The sequence below is a fragment of the Aquarana catesbeiana genome, linkage group LG12 (assembly GCF_042186555.1).
Source record: "Aquarana catesbeiana isolate 2022-GZ linkage group LG12, ASM4218655v1, whole genome shotgun sequence".
Taxonomy (NCBI): Eukaryota; Metazoa; Chordata; class Amphibia; order Anura; family Ranidae; genus Aquarana; species Aquarana catesbeiana.
In genome coordinates this window covers 137890197-137909447 of record NC_133335.1, presented here as the reverse complement: position 1 = coordinate 137909447, position 19251 = coordinate 137890197, and the positions used below count along the sequence as shown (strand labels likewise).

At 43.2% G+C, this 19251-nt stretch overlaps 1 protein-coding gene across 4 annotated transcripts in view; it reads right to left on the bottom strand.

Annotated features, from left to right (window-relative positions):
- LOC141114576 (uncharacterized) overlaps positions 1-19251 on the bottom strand; it is a 263889-nt gene that overhangs the window by 29443 nt on the left and 215195 nt on the right. For all 4 annotated transcript variants that reach the window (XM_073608363.1, XM_073608364.1, XM_073608365.1 and 1 more), the window contains one exon: positions 15813-18203. In XM_073608363.1, the coding sequence (XP_073464464.1) occupies positions 15813-18203 (2391 nt within the window). The remainder of the gene's footprint in view (positions 1-15812; positions 18204-19251) is intronic.

Here is a 19251-nt window from a genome sequence, read left to right as displayed (position 1 = left end):
TTTTATATAGGGGAGAAAAGACTCGGAGGACACCCCTCATCCGAGGAGACCAGAGACCTCCCACCTCTGGAAGAAGGTGAAATACCCCCAACACAAGTGGAGCAGGAGGAGGAAGAAGATGTGGTGGAAATTGGCACCACAACAGGTGAGTGTCTGCGACCACAGACTCAGGTAAGAGATGGATGCCGGCAGATTGTTGATACCTGTTTTTGTTTGGTTTCTCTCTTTTTAGGTGATAGTGAGGTTATAGATCGAGATCCTTTCACATCAGAAAGTGCCCAGATCCTGATCGGGGAGATCATGGGGTGTAATTTAGAATTGGAAAACATTAAGAAAAAAATCAATGATGTGATTAAAAAAAAAATAACATCATTGATGTTTTGGGGCGAATTTAAAACCCCACAAAATCACTTTCGTTTTTTGTGTGGTACAATCTTTTAACTTTTTGAGCGATGTTTTGAAAAGCCAAATTTGGAGGATGCACACAGTGTGCCAACATGTGCTATCTGCCATCACGGGAGATTAAAGGACGCGTTTTGGGGGTGCAACCCCTTCCTCAATAATAAAGTAGCGGTGAGGAAGGGTTTGCTCCCACAAAACACGTCCCTTGATCCCCCGTGATGGCAGCTAGCACATGTTGACATTCGTAAATTGGTGTGCATCTTCCAAATTTGGCTTTTCAAGGGGTGACTTCACCCCATCTGAACGCAATATCAAACACAGTTCCTAAATACTCATGTCTGATATTGCCTTCAAGTTTTACCATATGTGAACTTTGTAAGTTCAAGTTTTTTGTGTTTCTTGTTGGTTTTACACAGGCCTGTTTTATCGTAAATGGACATTTCTATTTTTGATAATGCCACCCCCAAAATTGTTATACAACAAACATGTTGGTTTGTTTTAAAAACCGTTTCTAAATGCACATGTGATTGTGCAGCTATTAAAAAGTTTGTTAATCAAGAATGTGTGCATTATTGTCTCAATGCTACAACACTTTTGTGGTGATGTAATTGCTGTTTTCTGAGAAAATGGTGGTTATTTCCTAAGGGCAAATCCTCTTTGCACTACAAGTGCATTTTCAGTGCAGTTTCAAGAGCACTTGTAGTATAAAAAGTGTATACGCCTTTAGTAAATAACAGCCAACAGTGCTTTGTATAAGGTTACACAATCACGCCATTTTCTGGACTCCACACATTGCTGTCAGGGTCAGCTAAAACAAACACAAGCAGTAAATGTCACCAAAGATTAAATTTGTTTTTTTTTATTTGCTAAATGATTCACAAATTGTCTGGCATATTGATGGCCCCCCTACCCACAAAGAACTCAAGGTATCTTAACCGGACATCACGGGCACTTAGGGAGGGCAAGCCAGGACAGCCACTTTCAAGCGCCGTCAGGGTTGTATCATGTAGATTTCTGGCCTCAGGCCCAACTGAGCCAGCATAGTTGGCAGAATATTGGTGTAAAAAGTTATGGAGAACACAGCACGCCAGGATTAGATGATTAAGTTTATACTCCACCATATGGATGGGTGTCAGAAATAGGCGAAACCGGCTGGCCAGGATTCCAAATGTGTTCTCCAACACTCTTCTGGCTCTGGCCAGCCGGTAATTAAAAACCCTCTGTTCCGGGGTGAGGGTCCTCATCGGGAATGGCCGCATAAGATGGTCCCCCAGCGCAAATGCTTCATCCGCAATAAAGACAAATGGGAGTCCTTCCACATTGTCCTCTGGAGATGGCAAGTCCAAGCTGCCATTCTGGAGACGCCTGTAGAACTCCGTCTGGGCGATGACTCCACCATCGGACATCCGGCCATTCTTCCCCACGTCCACATACAAGAAGTCGTAATTAACCGACACCACCGCCAGCATCACAATACTATTGAACCCCTTATAGTTGAAATAATACGACCCCGAGTTGGGTGGTGGGACGATGTGGACGTGTTTCCCATCAATTGCCCCTCCGCAGTTAGGAAAGTCCCACCGCTGGGCAAAGTGGGAGGCCACAGTCTGCCATTCCTGTGGCGTGGAAGGAAACTGTTGAGGAAAACAAAAATAAAATAGTATTTTTGCACATAAACATGGCAAGCAGATTAGGCACAGACATTCTTGGCCAACCTCCAGATAGCATTTATTAAGGGGAAATTAACACCAAAGTATAAGGTACACCTATCATATTCCCCCCCTCCTCTCATGGGCCATTTCTAACATTATAGGGGTGGGGGGGAATCTTGGACAGGTAACCCTCTCCACTTCATTGAGAGATGAATGCCTAAATACAGGGTATTACTTGGAACAGCCCCTCCTTAGTTAAACTATTGGCAGCCCACTGGACAGGTAAGAAGTGTCATAATACCAAGATATAAATACACACTGTACACATTTGAGCACATTTGGACATTATGATATTACATATCAAGATAATAATAGAATACAAAAACTTTAAACAGTACCATTTGAAAGTATACAGGCAGGCCCTTGCACTACATGCTTTGGGGAATTCATCCATATATCTGAGCACAAAAGAGATGGGTATAGTGTGTATGGGTTTGGCAAAGTCAGCAGATAGATGATTGAGGATAGATAGAGAATTGGGATCAGCTGACTTAGCAGTTGGGGGGAGGGAGGGTTACAAAAAAAAAGCCTCTGGCACTCTGCCTGAATTTAAAGCACAAATCAGATTTCTAAACATTTTAGGGGGTGTTTGGGGTAAAGCACTACTATGGAGCTGATAAAATACATTGTTAAGTGACTACATGAGGTGAATATAGGGCAGGAGAGCATGTTGGGGAGGTTATTGAAGGCAGATATGTATGAAGGAGTACAAAAATAATTACATAAAAATCCAGCATGAATGAGGACAAAGGGGACATTCACAGCATATTCCAATCATGGTAATTAGGGAATGAGGAAAGATATACAATATTTTAGCAAACATTAAATACAATAAAATGTGATATTAAAGGATAAAAATCTTACCTTCATATACTCCTTCTGCAGGACCTGGATGATGGCAGAACAGGTCTCTGGGATAATGATCCCCAGAGCCTGGGGGGAGATGTCTGTCGAGAACTTGAGGTCCTGCAGGCTTCTCCCCGTCACCAAGTACCGCAGGGTAGCGACGAGCCTCTGCTCCGGAGTGATGGCTTGCCTCATGCAGGTAGCCTGCCTGCTGATATAGGGGGTCAGCAAAGCCAACAAACGGTGAAACACGGGGTCCGTCATCCGGAGAAAGTTCCTGAAATCATCAGGATTATTCTCACGGATCTCACGGAGCAAAGGCATATGAGAGAACTGGTCACGCTGGAGCAACCAATTCTTGGTCCATGAACTCCTCCCCACCCTGTTCATGGACTGGGCTTGTGTCAAGGTCAGGACCCCAACACCAAGCCCCCGCACAGCACGAACTCTATGAGGAGTACATACACGAAACATGGCTAGAAATGTCGGCTGCTCAGAACGAAGTAACAGAACGCACTGAAGAACAGCAAGGCCTGTGAAGAGCAACCTGAAAAACAGTAATGAACGAACAAGAACACAATGACTACTTGCTTGCACGCACTGAAGAGCAGATACAAACCCACAAGCACAAACTGAACCGCAGAAAACGATCTGAAAGCCACGAGTCTGAAAAAGCGCAAATCGTCTCTCACCAAACTTTTACTAACACGAGATTAGCAAAAGGAGCCCAAAGGGTGCCGCGCTTGGTTCTGAACTGGCCTTTTCTAGTCTCGTCGTACATGCTTGACGTCACCGCGTTGTTGGCGATCGGAAATTCCGACAACTTTGTGCGACCGTGTGTACGCAAAACAAGTTTGAGCCAACATCCGTCGGAAAAAATCCTAGGATTTTGTTGTCGGAATGTCCGAACAAAGTCCGACCGTGTGTACGGGGCATTAGTCTGCTTGTCTTCAGCAAACTGTTTTGTTTCTTGTGCATCATCTTTAGAAGAGGCTTCCTTCTGGGATTGACAGCCATGCAGACCAATTTGATGCAGTGTGCGGCGTATGGTCTGAGCACTGACAGGCTGACCCCCCCACCCCTTCAACCTTTGCAGCAATGCTGGCAGCACTCATACATCTATTTCCCAAAGACAACCTCTGGATATGATGCTGAGCACGTGCACTCAACTTCTTTAGTCAACCATAGCAAGGCTTGTTCTGAGTGGAACCTGTCCTGTTAAACCACTGTATGGGCTTAGCCACCGTGCTACAGCTCAATTTCAGGGTCTTGGCAATCTTCTTTTAGCCTAGGCCATCTTTATGTAGGGCAGCAATTCTTTTTTTCAGATCCTCTGAGAGTTCTTTGCCACGAGGTGCCATGTTGAACTTCCAGTGACCAGTATGAGAGAGTTAGAGCGATAACACCAAATTTAACACACCTGCTCCCCATTCACACCTGAGACCTTGTAATACTATTGAGTCAGAGGGAAAAAGGCTAACTGGGCCCAATTTGGACATTTTCACTTAGGGGTGTACTCACTTTTGTTGCCAGCGGTTTAGACATTAATGGCTGTGTGTTGAGTTATTTTGAGGGGGCAGCAAATTTACACTGTTATACAAGCTGTACACTCACTACTTTACAATGTAGAAAAGTGTCATTTCTTTAGTGTTGTCACATGAAAAGATATAATAAAATATTTACAAAATTGTGAGGGGTGTACTCACTTTTGGGAGATACTGTGTGTCTGATTGTCAGAAACCATGAAATCAGACCGAGGCAGAAGTACAGTTAAATCACACTTGTTTAATAATAAAAGTAAAAAGAACGAACATAGTCAAAACATAGCCAAAGTTCAGTAACCGGAACGGATAGTCAGCCAAGCCAGAAGGGATCAAAGTAGTGGAACAGCAAGCAGGATCTGGAGCCAGAAGGGATGGAAAGCCAGTCTTTAAATAGGAACGCAGGAGATAGTTTCTTGTGATGTGACAAAGGCGAAGGCAGAGCTCCTCTGGACTGGATGGCTTAAGTAGGCAGGACTGATGAGCAGGATCATCAACAGCTGAGTAACTGTGGAGAGAGATGGGAGCTGGCAATTAACCAGCCCTGACAGTACCCCCTCCTCAACAACCCCTGCCCCTCGGAGGACCACAAGGTTTGAGGGGAAAACATCTGTAAATCACGGAGGAGGACAGGGGCATGTACGTCCGAGGATGAGACCCAGGAGCGTTACTCCGGACCGTACCCCTTCCAATGCACCAGGTACTGTATGCGCCCACGGAACCTACGGGAGTCAACAATGGACTGTACCTCATACTCCTCATGGTTCTCAACCTGTATAGGGTGAGGACGTGGCACTGAGGTGGTGAAGCGGTTGCAGACCAACGGTTTCAGTAAGGAGACATGAAACACATTTGAGATGCGCATACTAGGAGGAAGGTCCAACGCGTAAGCCACTGGGTTAATCCTGTGAAGGATACGGAGAGGCCCAATAAACTGAGGTGCGAACTTCAGTGAGGGAACACGAAGTCGGAGGTTGCAAGATGACAGCCAGACCCTGTCCCCAACCTGGTAGGAAGGCACAGGCAGGCATCTGCGGTCAGCATGGAGTCTGTACCTATCAATAGTATGACGCAAAGCCTCCTGGACTTGTGCCCAAGTGGAATGAAGACCACAGAGATGCTCCTCTAACGCAAGAATACTCTGCGGAACAAACGAGTCAGGCAACATGGAAGGTTGGAAACCATAATTCCCCAACGGGGACAATCGGGAAGCAGAATTCAAGGCTCTGTTGTGAGCAAACTCTGCCTACGGTAATAGGTCTGACCAGTTGTTATGATGGTCAGAAATTCAGCAACGTAGGAATTGCTCCAAGGACTGACTGGCTCGTTCTGTGGCCCCATTAGACTGCGGGTGATATGCAGAGGAGAAAGCAAGCTGAATTCCCAACTGTGCACAAAAGGCTCGCCAGAACCGAGACACAAACTGACTACCCCTGTCTGGGACAATCACCTTGGGTAGCCCATGTAAGCGAAGGATCTCCCGAGCAAAAATGGAAGCCAGTTCCTTAGAAATGGGCAACTTCTTAAGTGGAATACAATGACACATCTTTGAGAACCGGTCAACCACCATAAGGATAACAGTGTTGCCTTGGGAGTTGGGTAACTTCACAATGAAATCCATAGACAGGTGGGTCCAGGGCCTCTCTTCATTGGGTATGGGTTGTAGGAGGCCCACTGGAAGGTGTTGTGGAGTCTTACTCTGAGCACACACAGAACAGGCAGCTATGAAGGCAGTTACATCAGCATGTAGACTAGGTCACCAGAATTGTTGAGATGTGGCCCAAACGAGTTGATTCTTACCAGGGTGGCCAGCTGCTTTGGGAGAATGATAAGTGTGGAGCACAGCAGTACGGAAACTCTCTGGGGCAAAGCAGCGGTCACAAGGTTTCTCAGGAGGAGCATGGACCTGAGCAGCAAGAATTTTGTCACCCAAAGGAGAAGTGAGACTGGTGCGAACTGTAGTCAGAATACGATCAGGAGGAATCACAGGAACCGGAACTGACTCCAACTTGGAAGTGGAGGAAAAATGTTGTGACAAAGCGTCAGCCCTTACATTCTTAGTACCGGGTAAGAATGAGACAATGTAATTGAAACTTGACAAGAAAAGAGCCCATCGCGCCCTTCTGGGAGAGAGGCGTTTAACCTCAGACAAGAATGTGAGATTCTTATGGTCAGTAAGAATGAGAACCGGCACAGTGGTACCTTCGAGGAGATGTCTCCATTCTTTCAAGACTAAAATGATCGCCAACAGCTCTCTGTCACCAATCTCATAATTGCACTTGGTAGGTGACAATTTCTTGGAAAGGTAGCCACAAGGATGCATAGTGCTCTCAGAGGTAGGACGTTGAGATAGGAGGGCGCCAACACCAGTCTCAGAAGCATCAACCTCAAGGATAAAAGATAACATAAGATCAGGATGTGTCAACACAGGAGCAGAAACAAAGGCAGCCTTGAGACTCTCAAAGGCCTTAATGGACTCTGGAGACCAACTCTGTGGGTTCAGTCAGGAGCTTGAGCAGAGACGAGAAGTTACGAATAAACTTCCGATAATAGTTGGCAAAGCCCAGGAAACGCTGCAGAGGACGTAAACCCACGGGTCGGGGCCACTGTAGGACTGCCGAAAGTTTCCCTGGGTCCATCAAAAAACCAGCAGTGGAAATGACATAGCCCAAGAAATGTAACCTGTTCACGATGGAACTCACACGTCTCCAATTTACAATAGAGATTGTTCTCTCTTAGTTTCTAAAGCACACGACAGACATCTGTGTGGTTGCTCTCCAGGGACTTGGAATATATAAGGATATCGTTGAGATAAACCACTACACATAACTGCAACAAATCTTGGAGGACATCGTTAATAAATTCCTGGAAAACTACTCATAATGGCCTGTTTTGGTATTAAACGCTTTTTTCCACTCGCCGCCCTCCTTAATCCTCACAAGATTGTATGCCCCTCTCAAATCTAACTTCCTGAAAACCATTGCTCCCTTGAGGCAGTCAAATAACTCTGTAATCAACGGAATCGGATAGGCATTCTTAATCGTGAAACGATTAAGACCCCAATAATCAATACAAGGTCTCAGTTCACCACTCTTCTTCTTCACAAAGATGAAACCAGCACCAGCAGGAGACGAGGATTTGCGGATGAAACCTCGAGAAAGTGCGTCTGCAACATACTCCTCCATGGCCTTATCCTCCAAGACCGACAAAGGGTAAACCCAGTCACGAGGGGGTATGGCACCAGGTTGAAGGTCGATTGCGCAATCATATGGCCAGTGTGGAGGCAAACTACTGGCTTGACCTTTGTCAAAGACATCGCTAAAATCGCGGTACTCCTCCGGCAGGGAGGAGAGTGAAGAGGCGCACAGGACCTTGGCTACCTTCTGGAAGCATGTCTCATTGCACTATGGTGACCAGGAGAGAACCTCAGCACGGAGCCAATAAAAAGAGGGGTTGTGCCTCTGTAACCAAGGACAACTAATAACCAGCGGAAACTTAGGTGAGGAAATAACTTGAAATTGGATTATCTCATAGTGAAGAGCCCCTACGGCCATGGGCAATGGAACCGTCTCATGAGTTACATGGGCAGGCTGTAGAGGTCTCCCGTCAAGAGCCTCAATGGTAGGTGGAGTGTCACGCAGCTGCAGCAGAATCGAGTGCTTCGATACAAAGGCAGCATCAATGAACAGGCCTGTAGCCCCAGAGTCTGTATCTCAATGGATGAGCCCAAGAAAGGGTGACGGAAACCAGGGGCTTATCCTTCTGGATAACTGGGGACAAAACAACGCTACCTAAGATCTGTCCGTGACAGGACCTCAAGGTTCGGGCGTTCCCTGTACTGGTAGGACAAGACTTCAAAAAGTGACCTGCTTGGCCACAATTCAAACAAGTAATTGGTGCAAAAAACTAAAGCAGTAATCCAATATAAGGTAATTTAAACAACAAAATGCTGAAAGAGCATAGAAATACAAAACAAATCTGTTATGTATAATGTGTGTGGGTAAGAATGAAGAAATCTATAAGTGGTGCATAATAGCAAATGTAGACACAATATGCTCAATGGAAATGCAATCAGACAGGATGGGAAAGGGGGGGGGGCAAAAGGGGAGAAGGGGAAGAAAGGGGGAGGAAGGGGGTTTGTAGAAAAGTCCATGCTCACAGCAGCCGTCCAGTGGGAACAGAACCCATGTTCCCAAGATACTGAAAAAGGAGGAGGCGCCTCTGGGTGCAGACTGTATGACAACTTTAATTCAAAAAAGAGCAATGATATAAACTCACATTTTGGCAGTGAAAATAAGGCATAGAATGGTCCCAAAGACAACAGGGGTCATCAGTGAAGTCAGTCCCTGGACAGCCATGGATGTGTTTCCTCTGTGCTCGTCTCTAAGAACGCTGGATGGCCGACAGCGATGTGTGGACATCAGAACGAGGCTTGGGATGCAAACTGTAATCCAGGCGAGGGGTGATGACGTCACTGTACATGCAATGCGTTTCTAAAGCTGGCTGGCCGTGAATAGCTCCTTTTTCAAGCTAATTGACAGGGACCAGTGTAAGCAATATATAGAGGGAGGTGAGGGGAGTGGCCAAGGGGCGGAATTCAGCCTGTGTACTGGTGCATCATTATGATACAGCAGCACACATAGAGTGAATTAAGGGACAGGGGAAAAAAGGGGAAAAAAAAGGGATAAAGAATAGGAAAAAGAAGGGAAAAGGGGTGTAGCAACCATACTCACAAAAGAGCCCGCCTACCCCCATAGGGGAAATGAGGGAATGGATATATATATGTGGAAAAATAATTAGATGTCATGAAAATCATGAAAAATGTAAAAATAATATAAAAGTTGAAAAACGGATTGGGAAACTGTATGATGATATATCTAAAATGATGATGGAATGGCTGTAAAGCAGAGATAAAAACAGAGATAAAAAGGAGATATGAGTATTAGAGAATGGTGGATATTTCAATACTTTCGTTGATACCTCCTGGCGAGAGGGCATCAAGGCGATAGATCCAATAAGTCTCTCTCGTGCATAATTTTTTAAAACGTTCAGCTGTCGAGAGAAATCTAGAGATCTGTTCTATGACCCAAACTTTCAGCCCAATGGTGGAACCTTGGTGGGCCACAGCAAAGTGTCTAGGGACACTATATGGGTTCGTTCCACCCTCAATGTATCTCCTATGCTCTCCAAACCGCTGTCTGAGAAGCTGGATGGTACGGCTGACGTACATTAAGCCACAAGGACAGGTGAAGCCTTATACTACGTGATCAGACGAGCAATTGTAGAAATCTTTCAAAAGATACGCATTTCCTTTAGCACAAAAAGATTTCTGGCCATGTTGTACAAAGTGGCACGTTTTATAGAGTTCTTTGCGGCATTGGTACATCCCTACCAGGGGAATGAGAGTGGGTACTGGAGGGGAGACAGGAGTAGTTTTCAATTTGCTAGGGGCGATCTTGTTCTTGAGGTTGGGGGCTCTATGGTAAGTAAGGCGTAGGTGTGTAGGAAGAATGGATTTGAGATGAGGGTCTCCTTGGAAGATGTCCCAATGATTGGACAAAATCCTTTCCATTTTTTTATGCTTGGAATGGAAGGTGGTAATGAATTAATTAGGACAGTCTCTAGAAGGTGGATTAATTTTTGTCGGTTTTCCTTTGAATGTATAGTTCATAAGCTTCTTCCAATTGACTCTCGGGATATTCTCCAAAAATTTGTTTTTTTAGATGGACACTTAATTCGATGTAATCAGCATCTCTTGTGCAATTTTGTCTGAGGCGGCAAAATTGGCCTTGGCCACAATAAAGGCACAATCTCTCCCTCCTCCTAAAGGTTCTCTCATCCACAGAGAGACGCGTGAAGCCCAAGTGCATGGGTTCATCTTCACTGACCGACTCAGTACCAGGAGGCATGGGAAGTGAGGGTGGCATGGGTGGGACTGTAAAGCTTGGAGGCAAACGTACAGGAGGCTTCCGCAAGAGCTCCTTAAAAAAAAGTCTTTCTCTGAGTCTGGAGTCAATGAGGATGGCAAACGTGATCAACTTCTCCAGCTCAGTGGGCATATCCCGGGCTGCTATCTCATCCTTGATGGATTCTGAGAGACCATGAGAAAAAGCAGTCCTCGTACTCTGATGGACTTTGATGGACATGAGGCACTTGGCAGCAGAAGCGGAGTGTGCGGGAACGTCAAATACCCTTTTAAAGGAGGCCACAAACTCAGGCTAACTCAAGACAACAGGTTTTTGCATCTCCCATAGAGGGTTTGCCCAGGCCAAGGCTCTCTCAGAAAGCAAAGATATCACGAAACCTAGTTTGCTTCTGAGAAACCCTTTGCATTGAACTGGATCACCCCCAAATCGCTGGGGAAGCAGAGCAGAACCAGACATACCTCCTACAGAGGTAATACTCGAAGCGGGTGCCTGCACAGAGACTGGCGCAGCAGCAGGGATGGCCTGCAACTCAGGTTGTACCGGAGCAGCCACAGTGGGAGATTCCAGGTGAGCCATGTGACTCACGAGCGTTTGTAACGCTATGGCAAACTGATTCATGCGGTGATCTTGCTCATCCAATCTGGAAAAAATATTACCAACAAGTGGATTGACTGTATCTTCTGAATTCATGGCCTTCGCCTACTGTCAGAAACCATGAAATCAGACCGAGACAGAAGTACAGCTAAATCACACTTGTTTAATAATAAAAGTAAAAAGAACAAATGTAGTAAAAACATAGCCAAAGTTCAGTAATCGGAATGGATAGTCAGCCAAGCCAGAAGTCAGGGATCAAAGTAGTGGAACAGCAAGCAGAATCTGGAGCCAGAAGGGATGTCAGCAAAGGCAGTCCTTAAACAGGAACGCAGGCGATAGTTTACTGCGATGTGACCAAGGCGAAGGTAGAGCTCCTCTGGACTGGACGGCTTAAGTAGGCAGCGCTAATGAGCAGGATCATCAACAGCTGAGTAACTGTGGAGAGAGATGGGAGATGGCAATTAGCTGACAGCTGAGCGGCCAGCTCAGAGAAGGAAGGGCCGTGCCCAGCCCTGACACTGATATGACTGTGGGGTTTCTGTTTCTTTCTGTTACATTGTTTTTTTTTGTACATTAGGTCTGTTGGTTGTGTCTGTCTGGCTGGTTGTGAGTTGCCTTGTCACTGCATTGCATGATGTGTATGTCATTGCTGCTTCTGTGAGGCCGCCAAGTGCCACAGTTCTGACCACAGCCAATCCCTGGCTGCACCCATCCTCTCTTCACGCCGATCCGTGCGTCTTCTGACCGATCGGCGCGTGCGCTGGAATGCGGGTGCATGCACGGTTACTGGGGCCGGGCGTCGTCACCACCAACTTTCTTCGGTGATTGGAGCCCTGGTTTGGGGCGTGCATATATCAGGCACGGCACACACTCCATTCGAATGCTGCCATTGCTGTATACAGCAGGAGTCACGGTGGGGTTTTCCCGGTGGGGCTTCTCAGAAGGTATGAGTGTTGTCATCAATATTGAGCCTTTATATTAATATAGTCTTGCCCCTTGTTTGGTCATCTAACGCTCTAGGTGGAGACATATGAGCATCTTAACCCCTATTTAATTGGTTTGCATTGTAGGTATTGCTACAGCAGGAGGAGCAGGGTCACTGTATTGCAGATTACTGTCAGTTTTTTGGCTTGAGTAGATTTCTCAAACAAATGCTGTTTTATACAATGGGGGTAGATATCATTGTTGGATTCAATTGACAGTTCAATTAACAGGTTATTGTCTCTATAGCTAAAGTAAACAAGTAAGAAATGTACTTTTCTGAAGTTCTTTCAGCTCTCAAACTGAAAGAATGAATGTTAGATTACTGTCAGGTGATTAGACAATGGTACGTAGATACCATTTTTGTATTCAATTGACAGTTTGCAATAGTCCATTGTTTCTAAAGCTACAGTAAACAGGTATGTTTTCTGTTGTTTGGTAACTATGGCAAACAGCCTGACACATAAAAGGGGTGAGTAGGGACACACACACACACACACCATCATGCTTTGAAGATCAGAAGCCGCCACTCATGATACAAGAACACTGCCTGGTGTCCAAGAAGCATTGTTGCCAATGGAGATCACGAACATATAGTAACAGAAGATAAGTAACTTTTAAGTGTATTTGTACTGATATAGACTATAGGCTGTTCATTTGATAGGCATTTTGCTTGTTATAGAGATCTGTCAGTCTTGTATTGTATTCCTAAGATACATAGTTACATAGTTTTGTATGTACAGCATCGTTGTATAGTAAAAGCACAATTTACACACTGCAGAAATCTCAGCTTCCTTGCTTATACCACAGAGTAACCTTGCTAGATAGACGCAAGCAAAACAGTCACCCACTCTTAGATGAAGCATTTGTAATTATTAAAGTATGGATTCCTAACATTGCTGGCTTTCAGTGCATATGAAGCAACCTTTGGTGATTAGTTACACTTCTGGGTAAGTGCACTGTACCCCCATATGTTACCTCCTATATATACTCTTTATTTTATATATTTAACTTATTGTATTATTACTATTTAGATAACCTTAGGAGTGAGGACCTTTGGTATACCACTTGCCCATTTTATCTCTTGTTGGTTGTCTTTTCCCCGTGATCAACATTCTCCGCACATATTTGAAGATGATTTCTCTATGCGTGTATTTTGTAAGTTGTACCTCTACATACTGGGTTTGGTCCCCTGCTTATATTTATCCTGTAGGTCTATTTTTATTTTGAACCCCAAGGATAACTTTAATAGAATTCCATATAAGGTTTACACTCCACCCCCTTTTTTGATGTACTGAGCAAACGGTGGTGGCCTTTGTGCTTATGTGCGTCCCCATAGTTGTGAAATGCTCCATTGTATGTGTGGTTGCAGTGTATGAGTAGTCCTATGCCAGCAGGAGCCAGTCTGTGTGTGTGTTTGTCCCCTATGGCCATGTGGGACATTGTTGTAATTGTCTTGAATACCAATTGTTATTATGATCATTTTTGAACTATATGGTTTCCTTTTTTCTGTGTTTATTTAGAACACTTGCCTAAAGCTCCTGAGGAATCGCTGAAGCACATAACATGTAGAGCAACTTCACATCATATCCACTTCCACCTAGCCTATATGGACATGAGCTATAATCTAAATACAGACATTTTTCTACTACCAAGATTAGGTTATGGTGGTTTTAGTGGTATTGGTTATGATTGAACTCCTCTTAGGCATTATGTGCTTTATGTAACATTTTTTGTAAATGTTTTTTAAACTTTTGTAATAAAATATTATGTTTTTATGAAAACGTGTATACCTGTGCCTACAAGGTCCAAATTCTTTTTCCATTTCAAGGCTCACTGTTGCCTTTCTTTCATCTCAAACCAGTCTGCCCATTCTCCTCTGACCTCTGACATCAGCAAGGCATTTTTCGTCCACACAAGTGCCGCTTACTGGATATTTTCTCTTTTTTGGACCATTCTCTGTAAACCCTAGAGATGGTTGTGTATGAAGATCCCAGTAGATCAGCAGTTTTTGAAATACTCAGACCAGCCTGTCTGGTACCTATAACCATGCCACGTTCAAAGTCACCTAAATCCCTTTTCTTCCCCATTCTGATGCTCGGTTTGAACTTCAGCAAGTCGTCTTCACCACGTCTAGATGCCTAAATGCATGCTGCCATGTATTTGGCTGATTAGCAATTTGTGTTACCAAGCAATTGCAAGTGTACCTAATAAAGTGGCCGGTGAATGTACATTGGTATGTCTCAAACCTCTAAATGCTATTTTGTCTGAACAGCTTCGTCTGTTAAAATTAATTGAAAAACAACAGACTTACTGGCTGGATCACCAGTTGAAACTATAGGTAAAAAAAGCCTAAAAAAGAAAACGAATGCAGCCATCACATCTAAGAATTGGAAAGCTTCATTTTAATAAATGTTTGTTCTTGGGTTGAACACTGCTTTCAAACAGTGTGCATAGTACATCTGTAACATTTATAAAGTACATCTGATGTTAATGTTTATAAATGTGAAAAGACTTATAAAACACCTGACGTACATACTGTATAGGTATGAAAACAAACACACTTTTAAATCATAATGTAGTAACCACAGTAAACTGACCAATTTTGTTACCAGCGTCCGTAGAAGACCCAGGTTTTATGTGCAAAACAATATCAAAACTGACAAATAAACCAATACTTTCAGACTCAGTAATGTGTAATAGTAAATTTGTAAAGAGTAAAATAATATCAGAGCTGAGCTAAGAGAAAGTATAGCTGTATTGGCTAAAATAATTTAGTCAAAGAAGCAGATAAACTAACAAACCTATTCTCTACATACATTGCCGCAGAGAAACTTTGTCAAGAGCTACTGGGTTGCCCTCTGTAGGGATCCTAAACATGACATCAACTCCAGGGTCAGACTTAGTTGCATCTTGGATGATGTCGCTTCTGTGAACAAGGCTCTACCTATTAGTGGGCAGTGTCCTCACACTTAATGGATACACCAGGCTTCTTTTTATTGCTCCTACACTGTGCGACTCAGCATTTCCTGACAAAGTGGCTGTGGAGCATGGTTTTCCTGGCTTACCTACCACTTTGACAGGTTAATCTGCCTTCTGCCTCCCTGTGGTTTGAATTCACTTTTACCAAACAGTGGCCAAGGCATGGAAATCTCCTACATTGGTACTAGCAGAAACAATTCACAGAATGGATAATACAATGTCCCATGCTAAGATGGTAGCCATCGATCAAAATCAAATTCCAAAATTTGAAAAACTTTGGCATCCTTGGATAAAACAACAGTTCCTGTCAAACTTCAATGACTCTGTCCTGTTGCCATGGTAACAGATTAAATGACTTACAGTGACACCCATTCTAAGGCTTCAAAGAGAACTAAAAAGAATAATAAACTGACGAGCGGGACAACCTTGTGGACCATACCTCTACCTTTCAACTCTTTCTTTCCTTTCTCTTTCCTTTTCTCCACCTTACGATTAAAGCTCATTATCAGAATTTATTTGACCTATATACACTTTACTTGTAAACAATATATATAGTAGGTATAAATCATTTAAATACCTACAAAAGTAACTAAGGAAATGATATATATCTTTAATTTAGGTTTACGTGAACCCAATGTTTAATATTTGAAATTTCATGATATTTACCTATATAAACCCTACTGTAAAACAATGAGCTTACTTTATAGATCCTTGTAAACTTACTTTATGTATCTTTATAACATTGTATACTCAATAAACTTCTTTTGACAAGGAATTCACTTTTACCGTGCATCAACATACACCAAAAACAATAATAAGGCCCTTACCCTCTGTACTCCATCAGGGACTTCATATTTAATTTTTATACAAGTGTGTCGTTCATATCCTGTTAGGGGTAGAGTCGTGCTGCTATAGGTCATAGTAGCATTTAATGCATTTCTGTTACCGCATACTTTTTTGTCAGAGCACACACGGCAAGAATCCTTGAATTCTGAATGGCAGTTATCACAGATATAGTGGCCACAAGCTAGTGTACTTGCTCTGTCATCTCTCTTGCAGTGGTCACAAACTCTATCAACTGGCTCAGACTCTTGTCCTACTGCAGGTCTCCTCAGCTCAGATAGATTACTAGAAGAATGTATTTTTTTTGCTAAAGATGAATCACAGACATCTGCCTGGTAATTATCAAGGTCAAAACTCTTTGAATTAAGTCCCTCTGGATCCTTTAAAACAATATCTGATTTTAGGAAATCTGGAGTTTCCTGAAACTGAAGAGGTTTCTGTATATTTTCATTTTGTAATGCTGGAAAGAAATAGCTGAAAGAGACTTTATCTTCAATAAAGCTTTCATTTTTTCTATCAACTAGAGATTTTTTCTGATCCTCTGTAGGTGTCATAAATTCACTTTTAATAAATTCAGTGGTAAAATCTTCTGGACCTTTCAAGTAATTTCTTTCTAAATACTTCACAGAATAATCTGGCTTGTTCCCTTGCTCCTTTATAACGGTCGTTAAAGTTGAGTGAACATTATTTACCAAATTTAAGTTGTCAGGATGTTTACTTTTAACCAAAAAGCGGTCACATTGTTCGAAAACTTTTTTTTCTGTTACTTTAGGATATATAAGAAGCAGTGCATCTTTCCCCACTTTTAAACTCAGCTTGTCAGAGCAATTGTGGAATACATTGCACCACTCTTTGATTTTTGCATCATCTGGACCTTTAACTCCAAGATTGGAGTACTGAAAGTACGTTTTTGTATAAATCTGACGTTTTTTCCTGTACAGTGATTGCATGCGATCCTTTGCAGACCACAACTTCATTTTGCTAGATGCATTTAATTTTAACACAGTGAATTCACCGAGTTTCTCCTCTGTCAATGTGACTTCAGCACACCAAGTGTCAATGTCTGATTTGTGAAACTCTTTCATATAATGCCAAAGCCAATCTTCCATAAGAATTTCATCTTTTATTTCTGACGTTCCTTCTTGACGATCAGATGAATCTTTGGCATAAACATTGGAAAAGCTACTACATCTTCTAAGTTTGACTTCTGCTGGTTTAAACTCTATGGACTGAGGGAGAACATCTATCAAGCTAGAGTAGGGATACTCACTTGATGCTTTAGTGATTCGGACAGGTTGAAGTTTTCCTACACTTTGTGTAGTGGATTTGACCTGTCTTATGTCTACTCTACCAGTTTGTAGTGCAGGAAGAACATCAATTTTTTTGATCTGTGCTAAACCTTTGCTACCGGATTTCTCACTGATTTGTGAAAGGCTGCAGTCTTCCACTTTATTAATATAAGATGATCTGGTATAATCACTTGTCCCCAGTGTCTTGTTACTACCTGCAGAACGCTCAGGATCAATGTGCTGTTTGTTGTTACTACTGGATGATGTTAGGTATTTCTCATCTAGATGGCTCTTCAAGTATGCATTGCTGCCTGTGGATGGATTAAATATGGCAGAAATTCTGCTTCCCCCTTTAATTTCACAACTGTCATAACTGTTAAATGGAAGTGGCATGAAATCTCTTTTCCCTACTGTAGAGCTCAACTGGCCTCCTGTAGCTTGCATATCATATGACTGTAGAAAGCTAGATGGATTATTAAGCTTCACTTGTACATCACAGATGTGTTGTTTGCCTAGAGCCACGTCACCACTGTTTCCAATAAGGAAGATATATTGATCATCTTCATGGCAAAGGAGTAAAGGAAATAGGGTTTTGAGTTCTTCCAACAATAGCCTGTGAGTATCCTTATCGCCAATCCAGTCTCTCTTGTCGATTTGTTCTTTCCGAAGAATTAATTCCAACCCCTGGTAAAGCTCCATAAGATTGCTCTTTGCATCTCTCAAATGTTTCATACAATCCTTATCTCCATGTGGGGTCTGTAGATAAATTGTGGTGATTTCATCAGAACTCTCCTCAACTGCTTGAACATTGTACTTGTTTAATGATTCTTTGTACTGCAAACTGTAAAATTGCTTTATATACCTGAAAATATCAGAGTCCCAAACAAATGGTTCCTGTAGCTGTTCAGTGGTTTCACCTCTTGCCAAAAAATGTACTGGTTCAGCACTGACATATGGTCTTGAAGATGTATGATCTCTGACTTGTGAGACCACTGGAACATTTAAATGTTTTTTAAGTGTAGGCTGGTTAGTCAGTTTTTCAGGAAATATTTTGTAGTTCACAGATAAAGAAGATTTCTTGAATACCTGCAACAAAGTAAGCAATATTTAACCACTTTAATACCAGGCACTTACACCCCCGTCCTGCCCAAGCCAATTTTTAGCTTTCAGTGCTGTCGCACTTTGAATGACAATTGCACAGTCATGCTACACTGTACCCAAACAAATTTTTTTATCATTTTGTTTCCACAAATAGAGCTTTCTTTTGCTGGTATTTGATCACTGCTGGGTTTTTCATTTTTTGCGCAACAAATAAAAAAAGTCTGAAAATTTCGAAAAAACATTTTTTTTCTTTGCTTCCGTTATAAAATTTTGTAAATAAGTAAGTTTTCTCCTTCGATGATGGGCACTGATGAGGCTGCACTGACGAGCACTGATAAGGCGGCACTGATGGGCACTGATGAGGTGGCACCAATGAGGTGGCACTGATGAGGTAGCACTGATGAGGTGGCACTGATAGGCGGCACTGATGGACACGGCTGATTACATGGTAAAGAGCCTCCGTCAGAGGCTCTTTACCGAGATCGGTGTAGCGGTGTGTCAGACTGACACGCTGCACCACCGATCACCGCGATGCGCGCCCCCCAGGGGCGTGCGCTGGCAGTTATCCTGCTGGACATCATATGACGCCCAGTCAGGATAACTGAACCACCGCCCGGCCGTCATTCTGCTATAGGCGGGAAGTGGTTAAATATAGTCCACGCCCAAATCCTAGCACTATATATTTTACCTGGACAGGTATAGTGTGGTCAAGCATGCCATCCTAAAGTGGTTGTAACCCTAAAAAAAACATGCTCCTGTCCTTTTAAGGCATGAGATATAGCACAGTACTTTTTACTTTTATCATGTCAATTGTCTCTTTCTATGTTGTACAATACCTGGTTGATCAAGCCTGTTCCTGTCCTCCCCTGTAAATTGACCACGTTTATCATAGCTGCTGATCTCTGATAGCGTGGTCAGTTTACGTGCCTTCATCATCCAGCTATCTCTTTAGTGTCTCTGCATCTCCCCCCTTCCTCTCTCCCTGTCTCTTCCGTAGTCTGTGTGAGAGCCGATCTCCTCTCCTCCCTGCCCC